Source organism: Momordica charantia (assembly GCF_013281855.1).
Source record: "Momordica charantia cultivar OHB3-1 chromosome 3 unlocalized genomic scaffold, Mcharantia_2.0 BLBB01000003.1, whole genome shotgun sequence".
Taxonomy (NCBI): domain Eukaryota; kingdom Viridiplantae; phylum Streptophyta; class Magnoliopsida; order Cucurbitales; family Cucurbitaceae; genus Momordica; species Momordica charantia.
Genome location: NW_028275161.1, coordinates 1,359,984 through 1,376,680, shown reverse-complemented (window position 1 = coordinate 1,376,680; position 16,697 = coordinate 1,359,984). Strand labels below are relative to the sequence as shown.

The 16,697-nt window shown below is 42.9% G+C and overlaps 1 protein-coding gene across 1 annotated transcript; it reads right to left on the bottom strand.

Moving 5' to 3' along the window:
• Positions 1–14,347: 14,347 nt before the first annotated feature.
• Positions 14,348–16,428, bottom strand: LOC111018952 (NAD(P)-binding Rossmann-fold superfamily protein). Its single transcript, XM_022295223.2, has 2 exons — positions 15,580–16,428; positions 14,348–14,771 (listed from the first exon to the last, which is right to left on the bottom strand). Exons 1-2 carry the CDS (start codon positions 16,388–16,390, stop codon positions 14,392–14,394), a joined length of 1,191 nt encoding a protein of 396 aa, XP_022150915.1. The 5' UTR covers positions 16,391–16,428; the 3' UTR covers positions 14,348–14,391.
• Between the last annotated feature and the right edge of the window lie 269 nt (positions 16,429–16,697).

The window sequence follows — 16,697 nt, the reverse complement described above, 5'->3', positions numbered from 1 at the left end:
ATATCCAAATTTTAAACATAACATATTTAAAATTCCTATAAAATCTAACCCTCTTTCTTAATTTAAGTTAATTTAAACTTTTATCTCATAACATTTTTACAATTCCTATAAAATCTAATCCTCTTTTTTAATTTAAATTAATTTAAACTTTATCTTAAAATTAATAATAAAGTAAAATGATGTTATTTTTAATCAAAACCATTAAAATCAAACTTAATTAAAATAAATAAATTAAGTCGGAAAAATACGGGTCTACAATTAGTTTAATGTCATTTCTTACATTAACATACCTTTTTTATATTATTAAAATGTGATTATTTTTTGTTTAATGAAAATTCTCTCATTCTCTTTTGGAATATTATATTATAAGGCTATACAAAAAGGGAGCAAAAGGACATTTGTCCTTTTATCCCAGAGAAGAGGGAGATAGTGACATTAGGAATTAAAGAAGAGAGATGAAGTAAAAGATTTGAAAATAAAATAAATTTAAACAAATTACCATATTAACTCGTTTTTTTCCTGTAGACAAAACGCTTATTATTATCTTAAAAGTTAATGATTTGATCCTAATCCACGAAATAGTTTGATCCTAAATTAATTTTCAAATTGACAAATCAAAGTATGTTACGTGTCTTTCATGTGCATATAAATTGTGCCCAAACCCATTAAACTCATGAAAAGAAGATCCACCTAAGATCCACTAAGTCTCTACACTCCTCGCGCTAAAAATGGAGATTCAAAACATTTAAAATCGTCTACAACCATTTAGAGTCAAGACTCTTCACAGGTCACACGCCGAAGAACTTCATCAAGCTGCAAAGTTGAATAACTTCAACAAGTCTAAGAATTTCATCAACAAGCCAAAATTTAAGAACGATGAAATTTAAATTCTTTGCTTTTATGACTTATTTATATTGATAATTTGAATGATGAAATTCAAATTCTTTGATTTTTTTTTAATTAATTATGAGACATTTTTAAGAAATTTAAGAATTATGAGAATCGATGCGCCACAAAATTAGCCCAACGCCTAGTGAAGCTGAAGGAAACAGAAGAAAATTGTGAAGCAAGGAGCCGACCGAACTGTTTTGACAATTTATGGAAAAATTGAAATTTGTCAGCAGCTCCTTCCACACCTTTTATTTTTCTCTTTTGCATCGAAATAATGCATGGTCAATTGTTTCGAGGAATTTGTCACAAAGGGGACATCTCGGTATAATCTCTAACCCCATTATCGTAAATTTCCTTTTGTTGGAATACATTCATGACCCTCCACATGAACATTTTGATTTTGGGAGGAATTTTTAGATTCCATAGCTTTTTCCACCGATCTTTACAACTATCTATGCTTGATAAACTTTGTTATTGTTTAGAATGCATATAGGGTTTATAGCGGCTTCTAACATCGAATAAGCCTCATTTATCGTAGTGTCATATCCAAGAGTCTTCTGCCCCTCTTTTACTAATTGGGATTTGAGTGATGACTAATATATCTGTTTAGGGGTAAAAATATCTTGGACACGTGGAGGATGCTTACTGGTGTCCAAGGGTTAAAGAATCCCAGGTCCACCTCGAACCTACCGAAGAGGTCGAGGTCACCCATTGGAAAAAGGCTAAGTACGCACGAAAGTTCGACCTGACTCGGGTTCGATCTGCTCGGAACCCGACAGGTCCGACATGAGAAAAAACATGTAACCGCCGGTCGTGAGCACTGTCGGATCCACCACCTATAAATAGAGGGCCTCATTTCACGCTCAGGTATCGAATCTCACCTCGAACTAAATACGGAGTCTGACCTATACTCACTTGAGCGTCGGAGTGTTTACCCTCTTGTACAGGTCCACTCTTGTGTTCAGGTCGAGCCGGGGACCGGGTTCGAGCTTGGTTCGTAAAGTATCGTTGTGCAGACCTTTGGATAAACATTTGGCGTCGTCTGTGGGAAAAGGACGATCTAAGTCATCCCGATCTAAAAGCACGAACAAAAATGGGTCAGCCAGCAAACTCAACCAACACGGTGGACCGAAGAGCTCTGGCTGCCAATGATGGCCACCAGAGGGAGGTCGGGGCAGAGGTGGTAGAGGGACAGGTTCATGAAGGCCTGGGGACCGAGCCTCTCCGCAGGTCGGCACGCATCACCACGCCCGTTCTGCCACCAGCACATCCAAAGCCATCCAAGGCCAATCGCAGCCGAGGTGGGGCTTCAAAGAGAACCACTCGAGGACCAGCCCCAGCTTTTACAAGGGAGAATTTTGATGCACTCCAGAAAGAAATGGAGGCAATGCGTACCTAGATGCGCACTATGGAAGAGATGTACAACGAGATGGTGTAAGCCGCAGGCGCTGGGTTTCGATCTGAGGACCAAGCGGTACGCGACGAGGTACACGGGCACAGAAGTCATCACCTCGGCCCAGTCGAGGAAGAGCGCCCTGGAGGAGATAAGGACGAAGAGTACACTCATCAAAGTGGCGATCTTCCCGAACACCTTAACAAAAAGAGAAGCTCGTCCCTCCGAAAGGGACGATCTCCGTCCTGCTCGCACAGGAACTCCAACCAGCAGGCCGAGTCCTCCTATAACCCCATAACTCCCGAGGGAGTGATCACAAGGGAGGAGTTCGACCAGCTAAAGAGCAAGTTTGATGCTCAGGTTGAAGCCTTGAAGGCTAGATGCGAGAAAAAAATGTCTGTTTGATGATGGCGACTTGGGAGAATCGCCATTTACCTCGGACATCCTAGAGGCTCCGATCCCTCCAAAATTCAAGACTCCCACCATGAAGCCTTATGACGGGTCTAAGGACCCAAAAGACTATGTTGAGGTCTTCGAAGCCTCATGGATTTTCAGGCGGCAACAGATGCAATCAAGTGTCGCGCCTTCCAGATCGCGCTCACCGGCAGCGCGCGCCTGTGGTATCGAAGATTGCCGGCCAGGTCGATCTCGACCTACTCCCAGGTGAGGAAATAGTTCATCAGTCAATTCTCTTCCCGGCACTACGACAGAAAGACAACGACTCACCTCACCACTATCAGGCAGAAAGAAGGAGAGACGTTGAGAGAATATGTCACAAGGTTCCAGGACGAGCAGTTAAAGGTCGCACACTGCTCTGATGACTCAGTCATGTGCTACTTTCTCACCGGCTTGGCCAATGAGACCCTCACTGTGAAGCTCGGAGATGAGGCTCCAGCAACCTTCGCCAAAGTTTTGAAAAAGGCAAAGAAATTCATTGATGGACAAGAGCTTCTTCGAACAAAGACTGGCCAACCTGAGAAGCAGATCGACCAGAAAAAGCTAAACCAAGAGAAGATGAAGGTTGATTCCAAGTCAAAGGACAAGGGATCGTCCTCTTCCGGTAGCTGAACTGAGTATCGTAGGTCGGAGATCGACCCCAATCGAAGCCAACCTTACGAACGTTATACTTCAACCACTATCCGCATCTCTGAGATACTTACAAACATCGAGGAAAGTGGGATGGAAAAGCTCCTCAAGCGATCTGAGAAGCTCCGACGAGACCCAGAAAAGCTCAATAAGGATATGTATTGTCGTTTTCATCACGATCACGACCATAATACATCAAATTGCTGGGAATTGAAGCGTCAAATTGAAGACCTGATTCAAGATGGCTACTTCAAAAAATTTGTTGGAAAACCGAGGTCCAACTCGGTGGAGAAGAAAGAAGAGAGGAAGCGTTTAAGGACGCCACCTCGTCGAGATGACCGACCTGCGGTCATCAACACTATTTTCGGGGGCCCTAGTGGGAGCCAGTCTGGAAATAAAAGGAAAGAGCTAGCTCGCGAGGCCAGGCGCGAGGTATGCATCATCAGGGAGTAGAAACCAACTTGCTCCATTAGCTTCGACGATGCCGATCTAGAGGGGATCCACTTGCCCCATAATGATGCACTTATGATCGTCCCTCTTATCGATCATGTCCTGGTCAGAAGAGTATTGGTAGATGGAGGCGCGTCTGCCAACATCTTGTCCCTCCCAACATATCTGGCCTTGGGATGAACCAGGTCTCAGTTGAAGAAGAGTCTAACACCCTTGGTTGGATTCTCTGGAGAATCGATCTCTCCAAAAGGGTGTATCGACTTGTCAGTTACGATTGGGCAAGATGATACACAAGTAACTCAGATGGCCGAGTTCGTTGTGATTGAAGGAAGGTCGGCCTACAACGCCATCTTCGGGAGACCCATCATCCATTCTTCCGGGTCATCCCCTCAACACTTCATCAAGTCTAGAAGTACTCAACTCCTAATGGAGTGGGCATGGTCCGAGGAGAGCAGAAAACTTCAAGGGAGTGCTACGCCTCCGAGCTCAAGGGATCATCAGTATGCGCCCTAGAGGAACAAGCTAGCTTGGACGAGTTGCCGAAGCCCGAGGCCGACCTACCGAAATCAGGAAAAAGGGAATTCTCAATACCAACAGAGGAGCTCAATCTTGTTCCTTTGCTTAGCCCCGAGAAACAAGTAAGCATAGGAACCAAGCTGGGGGCCACTACCAGGGAGGAGCTGATCAACTTCCTCAGGTCCAACTCGGACGTCTTTGCATGGTCTCACGAGGACATGCCCGACATCGACCCAAAGATCATGGTGCATTGCCTCAACATAGACCCATCATTCCGACCTGTAAAACAGAAAAGAAGACCTGTAAATAAGGAGAGGAGTGATGTAATTGTTGAGGAAGTAAACAAACTTTTAAAAGCTGAATATATAAGGGAAATTTTGTATCCTGAGTGGCTCTCTAATGTTGTATTAGTTAAAAAAGCTAACAAGAAGTGGATGATGTACGTAGATTTTACAAATTTAAATAAGGCATGCCTAAAAAACTACTTCCCGTTATCGAGGATCGACCAGCTCGTAGACACAACGGCCGGACACGAGCTGCTCACCTTCATGGATGCCTACTCCGGATACAACCAAATCAAAATGCATGTGCCAGACCAAGTTCATACCGCGTTCATAACAGACCAAGGTCTGTACTGCTACAAGGTGATACCCTTTGGCCTAAAGAATGCAGGTGCGACCTACCAAAGGATGGTGAACAAAATGTTCGCCAAGCAGATCGGTCGGAATATGGAAGTATATGTGGACGACATGCTTGTCAAGAGCAAGCAGTCAAAGTCGCATCTTTCCGATCTGACCGAAACTTTTGGAGTTCTGCGGAAGTATCAAATGAAGCTCAACCCAGCCAAGTGTGCCTTTAGAGTCTCCTCGGGAAAGTTCCTTGATTTTATGGTAAATAACCGAGGAATCGAAGCCAACCCAGAGAAGATAAAGGTCGTGCTTTAGATGGAAGCGCCCAAAACTTTGAAGCAGCTTCAATGCCTCAATGGAAGGATTGCAGCTCTGAACAGGTTTGTCTCGAGGTCAACAGATAAGTGTCTTCCTTTCTTCAAAATCCAAAGAAAGAAGGGACTGTTTGAAGGGACGGCAGAGTGCGAGCAAGCATTGGAACAATTGAAAAACTATCTCTGCTCGGCACCTCTGCTCGCAAAGCCGTTGCCAGGAGATAAGCTCCACTTATACCTGACAGTGTCTGATAGCGCTGTCAGCTCGACCCTAATCAAACAGAAGGGAGTGCGTCAAAGTCCCGTTTATTACACCAGTAAGGCCATGACTGAGGCCGAGACCAGATATCCCCAAATGGAGAAACTGGCCCTCGCCTTAGTCACTTCGGCCCGAAGGCTGAGGCCGTACTTCCAAGCGCACACCGTCGTGGTTCTTACCAACTTGCCCCTGAAGAACATCTTCCATAAGCCAGAAACATCAGGGCGTCTGATGAAGTGGACAATGGAGTTGAGTGAATACGACATTCAGTTCGAACCCGAACTGCACTGAAGGGGCATGCAGTGGCCGATTTCATCGCGGAGCTTACCCCACCACCTCAATCGACCGAGGCCGATCTCCCGTGGACGATCTACGTTGACGGATCTTCCAATGAGAGAGGGTGTGGAGCAGGAATCCTCTTGCTCGCACCAAGTGGCATGCGGTTCGAGTATGCCCTACGGTTCAACTTTCGGACCTCAAACAATAAAGCCGAGTACGAGGCACTTTTGGCAGGCCTACGCGTTGCCAGAGGGCTGGGGGCCATCCACGTCAAGGTCTTTAGTGACTCCCAGTTGGTCGTAAATCAGATTAAGGAGGAGTATCAAACGAAAGACCCCCGAATGGAAAAATATCTAAGCAAAGTCAGATCGCACCTCGCCCAGTTCGAGACTTAAGAGGTGACTCAGGTTCCAAGGTCAAAAAATTCCAATGCTGATGCCTTAGCTAAATTGGCATCAGCATATGAGATCAACCTGGCCAGGTCGGTCCTAGTCGAGATCTTGGACAATCCTTCAATCTTGGAGCCAGACATGATGGAGATTGACACTCCATCACCCTCGTGGATGGACCCAATCGTGGAGTTCATCAAAGGGAATCTGCCGCAAGATCCAAAGGAACACAAGAAGATGGCTCGAAAAGCAGCTCGGTTTATACTCCGAGATGGAGCATTGTATCGGCGAGGATTTTCCCTGCCTCTCCTTAAGTGTGTGACTCCCGAAGATGTGAATTACATCATCAGAGAAATTCATGAAGGAGTATGTGGCAACCATTCAGGGGCCAGGTCGTTATCGGCCAAAGTGGTCCGACAAGGGTACTACTGGCCCACCGTTGATCAGGATGCCAAGCAGTTTGTGAAAGCCTGCGATAATTGCCAGCGCTTTGCAAACATTATCCATCAACCTCCCGAGCTGCTCACCCCCATTTCGGCCCCATGGCCATTCGCGCAATGGGGAGTAGATATCATAGGTCTTTTTCCTCTAGGCAAAGGGCAAACCAAGTTCGTCGTTGTCGCTGTGGACTACTTCACCAACTGGGCCGAGGCCGAGGCGCTCTCTCACATCACGGAGTCCAGAGTCATATCTTTCATATGGACGAACATTGTATGTCGTTTTGGTATACCAAACGCTATTGTGACAGACAATGGAAAGCAGTTCGACAATGCAAAGTTCAAGGACTTTTGCAGTAACCTGGGAATAAGACATCTCAGTTCGTCCCCTGCTCATCCGAAGGCAAACGGGCAGGTCGAAGCAATAAACAAAATTATAAAACGAGGACTTAAGCTGATATTAGACTCCAGAAAGGGAAGATGGGTCGAGGAGCTACCTGAGGTGTTATGGTCATATCGGACTACCCCAAGAGAGTCAATTGGCGAAACTCCGTTCTTACTGGCCTTTGGCTCTGAAGCTGTTGTTCCAATTGAGATCGGCATGCCAACTGACAGGATAGAGCAGTATGAATCACTTAGAAACGAGGTCGAACTGCTCCTCAACCTCGACCTATTAGAAGAAAAAAGGGAAATGGCTCAACTACGCTCAGCAGAGTATCAGAACAGAATGGCCAGACATTACAACACCCGAGTTCGACCTCGAAGCTTTCAAGTTGGGCATTTGGTCTTAAGGAAGATTCAGGGTCATGTGGGCACCCTTGACCCAAGTTGGAAGGGACCGTTCGAGGTTAAAGACATAGTCCGACCTGCAACGTACATGCTAGTCGATCTAGAAGGAAATGTGCTCGCACATCCATGGAACGCGGAGCACCTAAAGCGCTATTACCCTTGAAATGTCAAAATGGTCCTAAAATGGACTTGTAAAAATTTTCAAGGGGAGGAACTGAATTGTTAATAAACAGAGTTATTTAATTTCGCGACTCCGAGTTTGATCAGAAATTAAATGGGGGTCACGGACTCCCATAAGACTTACGTTTTATAAGTGTAAAAATTGATTAAATTCAATCCTCAAAACCCATGGGCTTGAGGTGCGATGTCAAAATCAATTGCGAGTCAAAATTCAATCCTTTGAACGTTTAAGTTAAAGGTGCGATGTGAAAAATTCAAAATTGTTTAATACTATCTTTTTGAACTTCCGAGTTCGAGGAGAAATATAAAAGACCAGAGAAAGAAACTCTCAAATCCAAACCTTAAGTGAAAGGTGCGATGTGAATAGAGTTCATCCCACACTCAATCCTTTAAACACACGAGTTAGAGGTGCGAGGTGAAATTATTCATATAGTAGTTCAGAGTTACAAAAGCAAGTTCAAAAGCCTAAAGAAAAAGTAATGAAAGAAAGAGATAGAGCTAGATGCACAGAGGTAAGGGAAAGAAGACTTCATTGATTGAAGGACAGAGCCAAGGCTTGTATACCTTGCAGCTTTGCCCTGAGACTTACAAAAAATAATAAAAAAAGAATATACAACAAAATCTACAAGGAATCTCAGCTGCTCCCGAGGTGAGAGGATAGCTCGCCTTGGGAACCCAGAAGGTTGACCTCCTGAGATCCGCCCTGCTGCGAAGGAACTTCTTCTTGGGTAATGCCGACCTCGTTAGGCTCCTGACTAGGGGCATCGTCTTCTTCCAGGTCGGAGTAGTCAGAGTCTAGATCTCTGACGTACTTTTCTACCAGGGAAGCAGGACCTGGAGTGCCGTTAGGCCCAGAAGCCCATTTCTCAACATAGCTCTTCTTCAGATCGCCGAGGTCGACCTGGAGGTGGGGCATGTCAGCAGCAATGCCTTTCATCAAAAACTTGAAGCCTGCATTGCTGAAATCCTTGGCAAACCCATCAAAGTCTGGGTGTTGCCTGAAGGCTGCTTCTAGAAGAGCTCCGTTGGCGAGGCATTCCTTCTCCACCTTGAGCTCAGCAGTGAGACGCCCAATTGCAGCGTCCTTCGCCTCAAGGGCCTAGAGCATGTCGTCCTTCTCCTTAAAGAGTTGGAACTTCTCCTTCTCCAGCCCTTTAGTGATGACGTGGGTAGCTCGGAGGTGGCCCTTATGCCTCTCATCCTCCCTCTTCAGCAGCTCGGCCTTGGCTTCCACCTCGGCCTTCAAAATATCCACGTCGCTCCGGGCCTTCAGCAGCTCGCCCTTCAGCGTAGTGGCAGCCTCTAAGGCAGTAGAGGAGTTCTCCCTCTCCTTCGCTGCCAAGGCCTCCCTTCCATCCAGCTCGGCCTTGATCATAACCGCTGAATGAATGGAAGCAATAAACGCCTGCGAACGCAAAACACACAAAAGTCAGACCAAGTCGCAAGTTAAAAAAAAAATGGGTGGATGAAATAAGTGTAGAAGAATGTCTTACCTCGGCAGCGTGGTCAATGGTCCTTTGCAGTACAGACCCAAGGTCACTTACGAACTTGGACGCCCTCCTAAGGCAGCGGTCCAAGCACGCAGCCGAGATGCGGGACACCTGGTCTTTCACCCCGAAGCTCGACGGTTCCATTCTGAACCGCATCTTCACGTCGGATGTCCCCCCATCCGAGCTTCAGGGTCGTCCACCAGGTCGACATGGCTCGTGGGCAGGGAACCACGAGGTTCAACCTCCGAGGAGGAGGTGGCTTTCTTCTTTTTCCTTCTCCTCTTCAGAGGAGAGCCCTCCCTCACCTCGCAAAGAGGCGACACGTCTAGCGCCACGGATTGGTTCCTCGAGCGCTTCTCGCTGGAGTGTCCCCCAGTAGAGCCCAACTCGATCAACAGAGTTGGAACTTCAGAGGATGGCCCAGCCTTGTCCTGAACCGCAGGCTGAGCCACAGCAGAAGTCGCAGGCTTAGTGCTTTGAACAGTCTTAAGGGCGTGAGCACGGCCCTTAGACTTGCGCTTTACACTGCTGGTGAATCCGCACACCATTGTTGCAAGGCAGTTAAAGCAAGATGTCAGAAATAACAATTGAAATATAAGTAGAAAGAAGGCCGAGCTCGACTTACCAAGTTCAGAGTTCGGTCTCGAAGCTTTAACCGAACGCATCAAGGGGTTGTAGTCTAACAACCCAGACTCTAGGAGCAGCTTGTCAGTCACAAAGGTTCCGATCTTCCGGCCTCTTGGGAAGTGATCCTAGTAGTACTTGAGGGTGTCGAAGGTGGCTTGAGTGAGCTCGGGAATCGGTTTGATTGATACTACACAAAACAAACGAAGGTTCAGGTTAGATGTGAGAGGCAAAAAATTGAAAGGATTAGAGCTACATAATAAAAGAAGCAATAATGACTTCATACCTAAGTTCCCAAACCTAGTGGGAACGTCAAAGAAGGTACGACCTGACTCGTCCTTTGCCAGTCATTCCCCAGAGGCAAAGAACCACTTCCCTACCCATCCTTTGATGGAGGTCGGCCCCTTGATTATACCACCTACGCCTTTCCTTGCGCACATATAGTACCGACCTGGCTTCTTAGCTATCCTTTTGGCTTCGAAGCATCCAAGTAACTGCTCAACGTTCAGCAGCTTGACCTCGTCCACGTCCCGAGCTCGCAACCAGAAAAGGATGGCCAACGCACAAATGACACCCCATCCATTGGGGGCCACTTGAGCAGGAGCCAGACCAGTTCGGTTGAAAAACTCCTGGGCAAAGGGTGAAGAGGAAGTCTGAGGCCGTACTCAAACATTTTCAAGTAAAGAGTGACTCATCCCTCTGAAGGATTGTCAGCTCTTTCCCCTTCCTCCGGAATTCTAAGGAGGATGTCATTTGGAATTTTAAACCCCTACAGAGAGGTCTGAGATAGTGCTCGGGCATTTTCGAAGGGTATTCCAAACCCTGGCCGGAGGTGGAAGTGTCACTATCCTCCCCATCGTCCGAAAACCTAAACTTCTCTATCTCTTCCAGCTCGGACTCTAACCTAAGAGCTAAGTCCTCCCTAGAATCACTTGGTTTAGGGGCGAACTGCTTATAGTCCAACGTGCGCTACCTAAGCTATCACTACTGGAAGGGGAAGATAAGAAAACCACCATATTTGAACGTACGAATAAAAACAAGGAAAAGTGACTGACCTACGAAGGGTTCGAGCTGGTTTCAGATCGAACTCCAGAAATTCAGGGAACGTAAGGTTTGACCTGAAGTCTCAAAACTATTTATAACTAATCAGAAAATCCTCTACGTCGTACACATGTAATGAACGAGTGGCCAGGATCACCTCGAAATTCGTAACGACGAGATACTTGAGTGCTCCGACAGCCTGGCAGATCGAAACATCTTCCACAACGGTCATATTCTCTTTACGAATCAAAAGTCACCACGTGTCCAAAGTGGGATCGTATCAACTTCTCTGCCAGGTCGAGATCGAACCTGACAGAGAGGGGGCCAATGTTTAGGGGTAGAAATACCTTGGACACGTGGAAGACGCTTACTGGTGTCCAAGGGTTAAAGAATCCCAGGTCCACCTCGAACCTACCGAATAGGTCGGGGTCACCCATTGGAAAAAGGCTAAGTACGCACGCGAAAGTTCGACCTGACTCGGGTTCGATCTGCTCGGAACCCGACAGGTCCGACATGAGAAAAAATATGTAACCGCCGGTCGTGAGCACTGTCGGATCCACCACCTATAAATAGAGGGCCTTATTTCACACTCAGGTATCGAATCTCACCTCGAACTAAATACGGAGTCCGACCTATACTGATTTGAGCGTCGGAGTGTTTACCCTCTTGTGCAGGTCCACTCTTGTGTTCAGGTCGAGCCGGGGACCGGGTTCGAGCTTGGTTCGTAAAGTATCGTTGTGCAGACCTTTGCATAAACAATATCGTCTACATTTACGAACTCCCGAAGTTCTCACCCTACCTTGATAGTACTGTTGGTTAAAGTATACATCATAGTTTTGGATAAGAATGAGAATTTGGACCATACAAAATAGGCTAAATTTTGGGATGAATTTTGTCCAAGACACGATGAGTGAAAAAATGGAAACAAGAAAGATTTAATTATTTATTTATTTATGGTACTAAAAAAATATGTATTTATGAGTAAACAAATTTAATTAATTATTATTAATTATTATTGGCGGGTCAACTGGTACATGTGGAACATCACAATCTCCGCCGCTATTCCCCCAACAAAGAATTATAATAAATTGGGATTATCCAATAATATATTAATATTTATCCAATTTATTGTTTTTATTTACTCAAAAAAGTTATAATTAATTGGATATTAAACAATAAGCTATATCTCTTTTTCTTTTTCTTGTTTAAATGGTTTTTTTTTGTCAAAAGGTAAATGAATTTTATTCTTATAGGTTTTTCTTGTTGAGTACAACATGTGGGGTGGACGATCGAACTGAGGTTGGAGATATATATCAATTACTGTTGAACTATGATCGCTTTGACCTTATAGGTTTATTTTTCAATTTATTTATATAAATATTAGAGGAAATTACATAATCAAATACAAGTTAGAAATTTTATAAATATAGCACCATTCCAACCAAACTCAAACTCAAATATAATGTAAAGCACTAAAATAATATAATGAAAAATATAAGCGGTTGTGACTTTTTTTTAATATACATATTATAAGTAAAAAAATAGACAACATTCATATAATGTAGTCTATATTAGTGTTGTCGCTCCAAGTTGAAGATTCAAATCAGGATTTGACCTTAATTGCCTCGACATTTTCATGTCTTTGTACTCACTCACATGCTGTCACTCGATCTAAGATTGTTCCAAATCAAACACCTTTAACTGTGGAGTTTTTATAGTTGAGCCACCAAAAAGGAAGGTACACATTGTTAGTATAGATAGTGACTATCAATTTTTTTTAGGTCTTTTTTAACCATGCTTCCATGATTTTAGTATCCCCTCGTATGAATGTGATACTGGTTCATCATTGTATCTCTCCTTTCTACTCAGGTGTCACATATCCACCAGTTTCTGCTTGCTCTATCCCAAAACTACATCGTCTTAGGAGAGGTTTTGTTCTGCTCATTAGTGCTATTTTCATTTCTTGTCAACCATCATTAATGGTAGGGATATTTGAAATTAATAAATTAAAATACATAATGAAATTGTTCAATCCAAGCATAACTCAATTGGATAAAATACCCCACTAGTATTTTAAAGGTCCGATAGTTCAATCTCTCACTCCGCGATTGTTGAAATTTTAGAAGACATTTATATAAATAACATATTTTGTATTCTTAAATAAAATAGAAAGTTTGAAATTTTATATAAGGTGGAACATGCTAAAACTTAGGTTGTATCTGGAAAAAGTAAAAATAAAAATGAAAAGGTGTGCCTTCTTTAAAATACATATTAATTTTATGCTATAGAATAATGGAATTTCTTTATTTTTTAATCGTATATATTTCACATGAGTTTTGAATTTAATTAAAGTTGTTTTAATTAATTCCAAATATTTTTTTAAAATATACTTTACTTAAAGGATTTTTTTTTTTTACTTAAAGCACTTAATCAAAAGGTTTTCCTAAACTACTTTATAAAAGAGTATTTTACTTTAAATCATTATTTTAATCAATAAACACTAACTCAATTTAATAACTTCAACACCATATCTGATATATATGGATGAATGGTTAAAAGATTGCCTATTTGTGCCAAGCGCACCGATCTATGGAGCTCCAAGCTTTCAGACCGAACTACAGACCAAAATCAGTTACAACTGTGTAACAAACTCTACAATGACTGTAATAGAACGGTCTATCTCCAACTCCTATAAATACACACTCACTCCAGAATGCAGGTATATAATTTTCTCTGGAACTGATATACTTAGCTCCGACTTTTGGTTGATTTGAGTGTCTGAGGGTTTGTTCATTGTGCGCAAGTCTCCTTACATAGCTAGCTCTGCATAGCTCGACTAGGAAGCTCAATGTGGATATCAGCTCATCCATAATTTAGTATAATGGGTTCAAACATCATGAGTTCAATCACACGTAAGGGTGGAAATTTGAATCTTCGATCTTTTGGCAAAGTCTTAATCAGTTGAGTTATAATTAAATTTGACCAAATCAATTCAATATTAAAAAACATACCAAAATTAAAGACATCTTGATTACTATCTATTCTTTGAAAAGACATTTATGTAGTTTAAATCAATTTACAAGTAAAACAGAACACTTTTTTTTGTTACCATAAACTAAAATTAATATGATCCTGAATATTTGAATATATTTTTTTTACTTTGAAGTCATAGGTCAGTGTCTATTTGGTTCTCAAAGTTTTAAAAAAGACCATCTAGTCATCTCTAAGATTTAGAAAATCGTTCTAAATGGTTGAGCTCATTTAACCATTTATTGACCTAACCATGAGACTAAAACTATTCCTTTTGAAACTTTAGAGACGACAAATAGACACAAAGTCTAAATCTCAGGAACCAAAGTGTAATTTACTTGAATTATTTTTTAAGTTATATTATAAGTTCAGGTCTCTAACTTTTAGGGTTGTCTTATAGATTGTTACTAAACTAAAAAGTATCTTAACGAGTCTACTTTTAATTTTGTATACAACGTAGAATCTTGAACTTTCAATTTGTATTTGATAAAGTCTCGAGAGTAACTAGCTACTCCGCATTTAAAAAAAATGGACTTTTAAGATATAAAATTTAAAGATGGATTAGTTATTATAAAAACAAGAGGGAGTAAATTATTAAGGGAAAGGAATCAATTTGTCATGTCTCATGACATCAATCCAATGGAACATGGAATCCAACATGTTGTGTTTTATAGTAAACCCAAATTGGTCAGCCTTTTGTCGACTGGCCACCATTTTTTCCGGCAACCTAAACAAGCTGTCCAAGAATCCCCAATTGGCCAGCTCCTCCATTTCCGTCGGAACTAGCCCTTCCTCCTCCACTATCTCCGCCCACAACTTCCCTTTGTCCGCCATTGCCGCCGTGTAACGGAACTCCGCCGAAAACCTCACGTCCTCTGTCGCCGCCCCGAACTTCTCCCCCACCGCGCCCCATATCTCCTTCCACTTGAAGCTCCACCCATTGCACACGTTGAAAGCTTCCCCCTCGCCCGTGCCTATTCATGTACATGTCGACAGAAGATTAATAAGTGTTTTATATTCAATATCCGAATTGTAAATGAGACGATTTTTACTCTTTCTAATGCTTGAATTTTGAAATGTACTCAAGCTAAACATAGCTTAATGGTGTGGAAAATTTTCTAATTATATGGTGGTATAGTAAACAATGGTCTATTTTAGTGTAGCCTCTGCTACATATTATAGTTGATTTTAACTATGGTTTATAATATCGTTTACGGTTAATGTTAGGTGTAGTTTATTCTAATAGATTATTATAAAGAAAATTAAAACAATACTTGTCTATATACTATACTAACTTTTTTATTTCGCTTATGTATGATGCATAAACATACGCTACATCATAAAAATCATCATAAAAATCAGTAAATAGTCTTACTAGCATGTAAAGTCAAGTATGAAAAATTAGTATTTATGTGTAGATTGAAGATTACCTGCATACCACATTAAATTTCTTTTTTTAAATAAGTGAGAAAAGAAATAGGTTTTCATTTTTTTTATTTTTAAGTATTGAATTATCAGCTTTTTAACGATAATTTTTTTATCTCCTAGAATCAATGTCGTGTGGCTGCAACGTAGGACTCGAACACATTAGATGATATCACAAGACATTTTTGCCACTACCTAATTTTCGGTAGACTTTTTATCGATGGTCATACCAAAAAATTTTCTAGTGTAGAAAAAGAAAAGAATAAATAGTGGGGGAGTATTAAAATTTTCTTCTTCTTTAAATAAGACTACATATTAATAGAGGTCAAGAATTTAAACTTTCGAGTGATGACATACCATTTAGCGGGAGATGTTTGGTGGCGGCCCATATGTGCTGGTGGGCAACCAGCCGAGCGTCGGATCCATCAATATAAACCTCCGCCCAACACTCCGCGGTGCCGCCGAACACGAACGGCAGCTTCAATTTCTTACAAATCGCGCCATAAACACTCAAACTCCCCATGAAATTGAAGAAACTCCGGTTCGATGACCCGATAATCAGACCCGGCCGGAGAACGGTCCACGCCACCCTCCGGCCCAGCCGCTCACGGAGGAGATCCTCCAACGCGTAGTAGAAATTGTTCCCGGACTCCGATCTCGGACTGTCCTCGCAGAAAACGGCAGATTCCCCTCCGCCACCGCCGCCGCCGGTGAGGGAAACGTAGTGCTTGACGCCGGTCTGGAGAGACACGTGGCGGAGGGAGGGCGCCGCCGGGAGGAGCGCGTCGAGCGCGTGGGCCAACATGGCCTTGTTCTGGTCGGAGCACTCGCGGGAGTCGAAGCGGAGCTGGGCGGCCCAGGTGATCCAGAAGACGTGAGTGACGTGGCGGAGCGGCGAGAGATTCCGGTAAGTTGACCGACGGTCGAGCAAATCGCAGGAGATGAAGTGGAAGTTGGGATCGGCGATGGGGCTGACGTTGTCTGGCCGCCGCGCCACGCCGTAGACTTTCCAGCCAGCGGTTGCCAGAAGGGCTATCGCCAGCTCTTTTCCGACCAACCCTGTCACTCCGAAAATTACGGCGACGAGTTCGCCATTGCCGCCGCTTCTCATTGTTTCAGCCGCCATTGATGGAAACCCAAGCTTAATTTCTTTTCTCTGCAACACCATAATCAGATTTAAACATATATATAATTTTTTTTTTTATATGTTTGTTGTTTAAGTTTGAAGATTATTTATAGAGCCAAAGTAGAGGACGGAGCATTCAATAATGTTACTTCAGAATGGAATTATCTTAAATAGACAATTATTTTCTACTATTGTTTTTCTTTTTTTTTTTCAACGAAAAATAGTAGTAAAATAATTGGTTAAATTTCAAGTTCGGTCTCTAAAGAGTTGTATATTTAGAGTGTTTTTAGCGGGTTTAAAATCACTTTCCTCTGACAAATTAAAAAGCTTAAAAATTGATTTTAAGAAA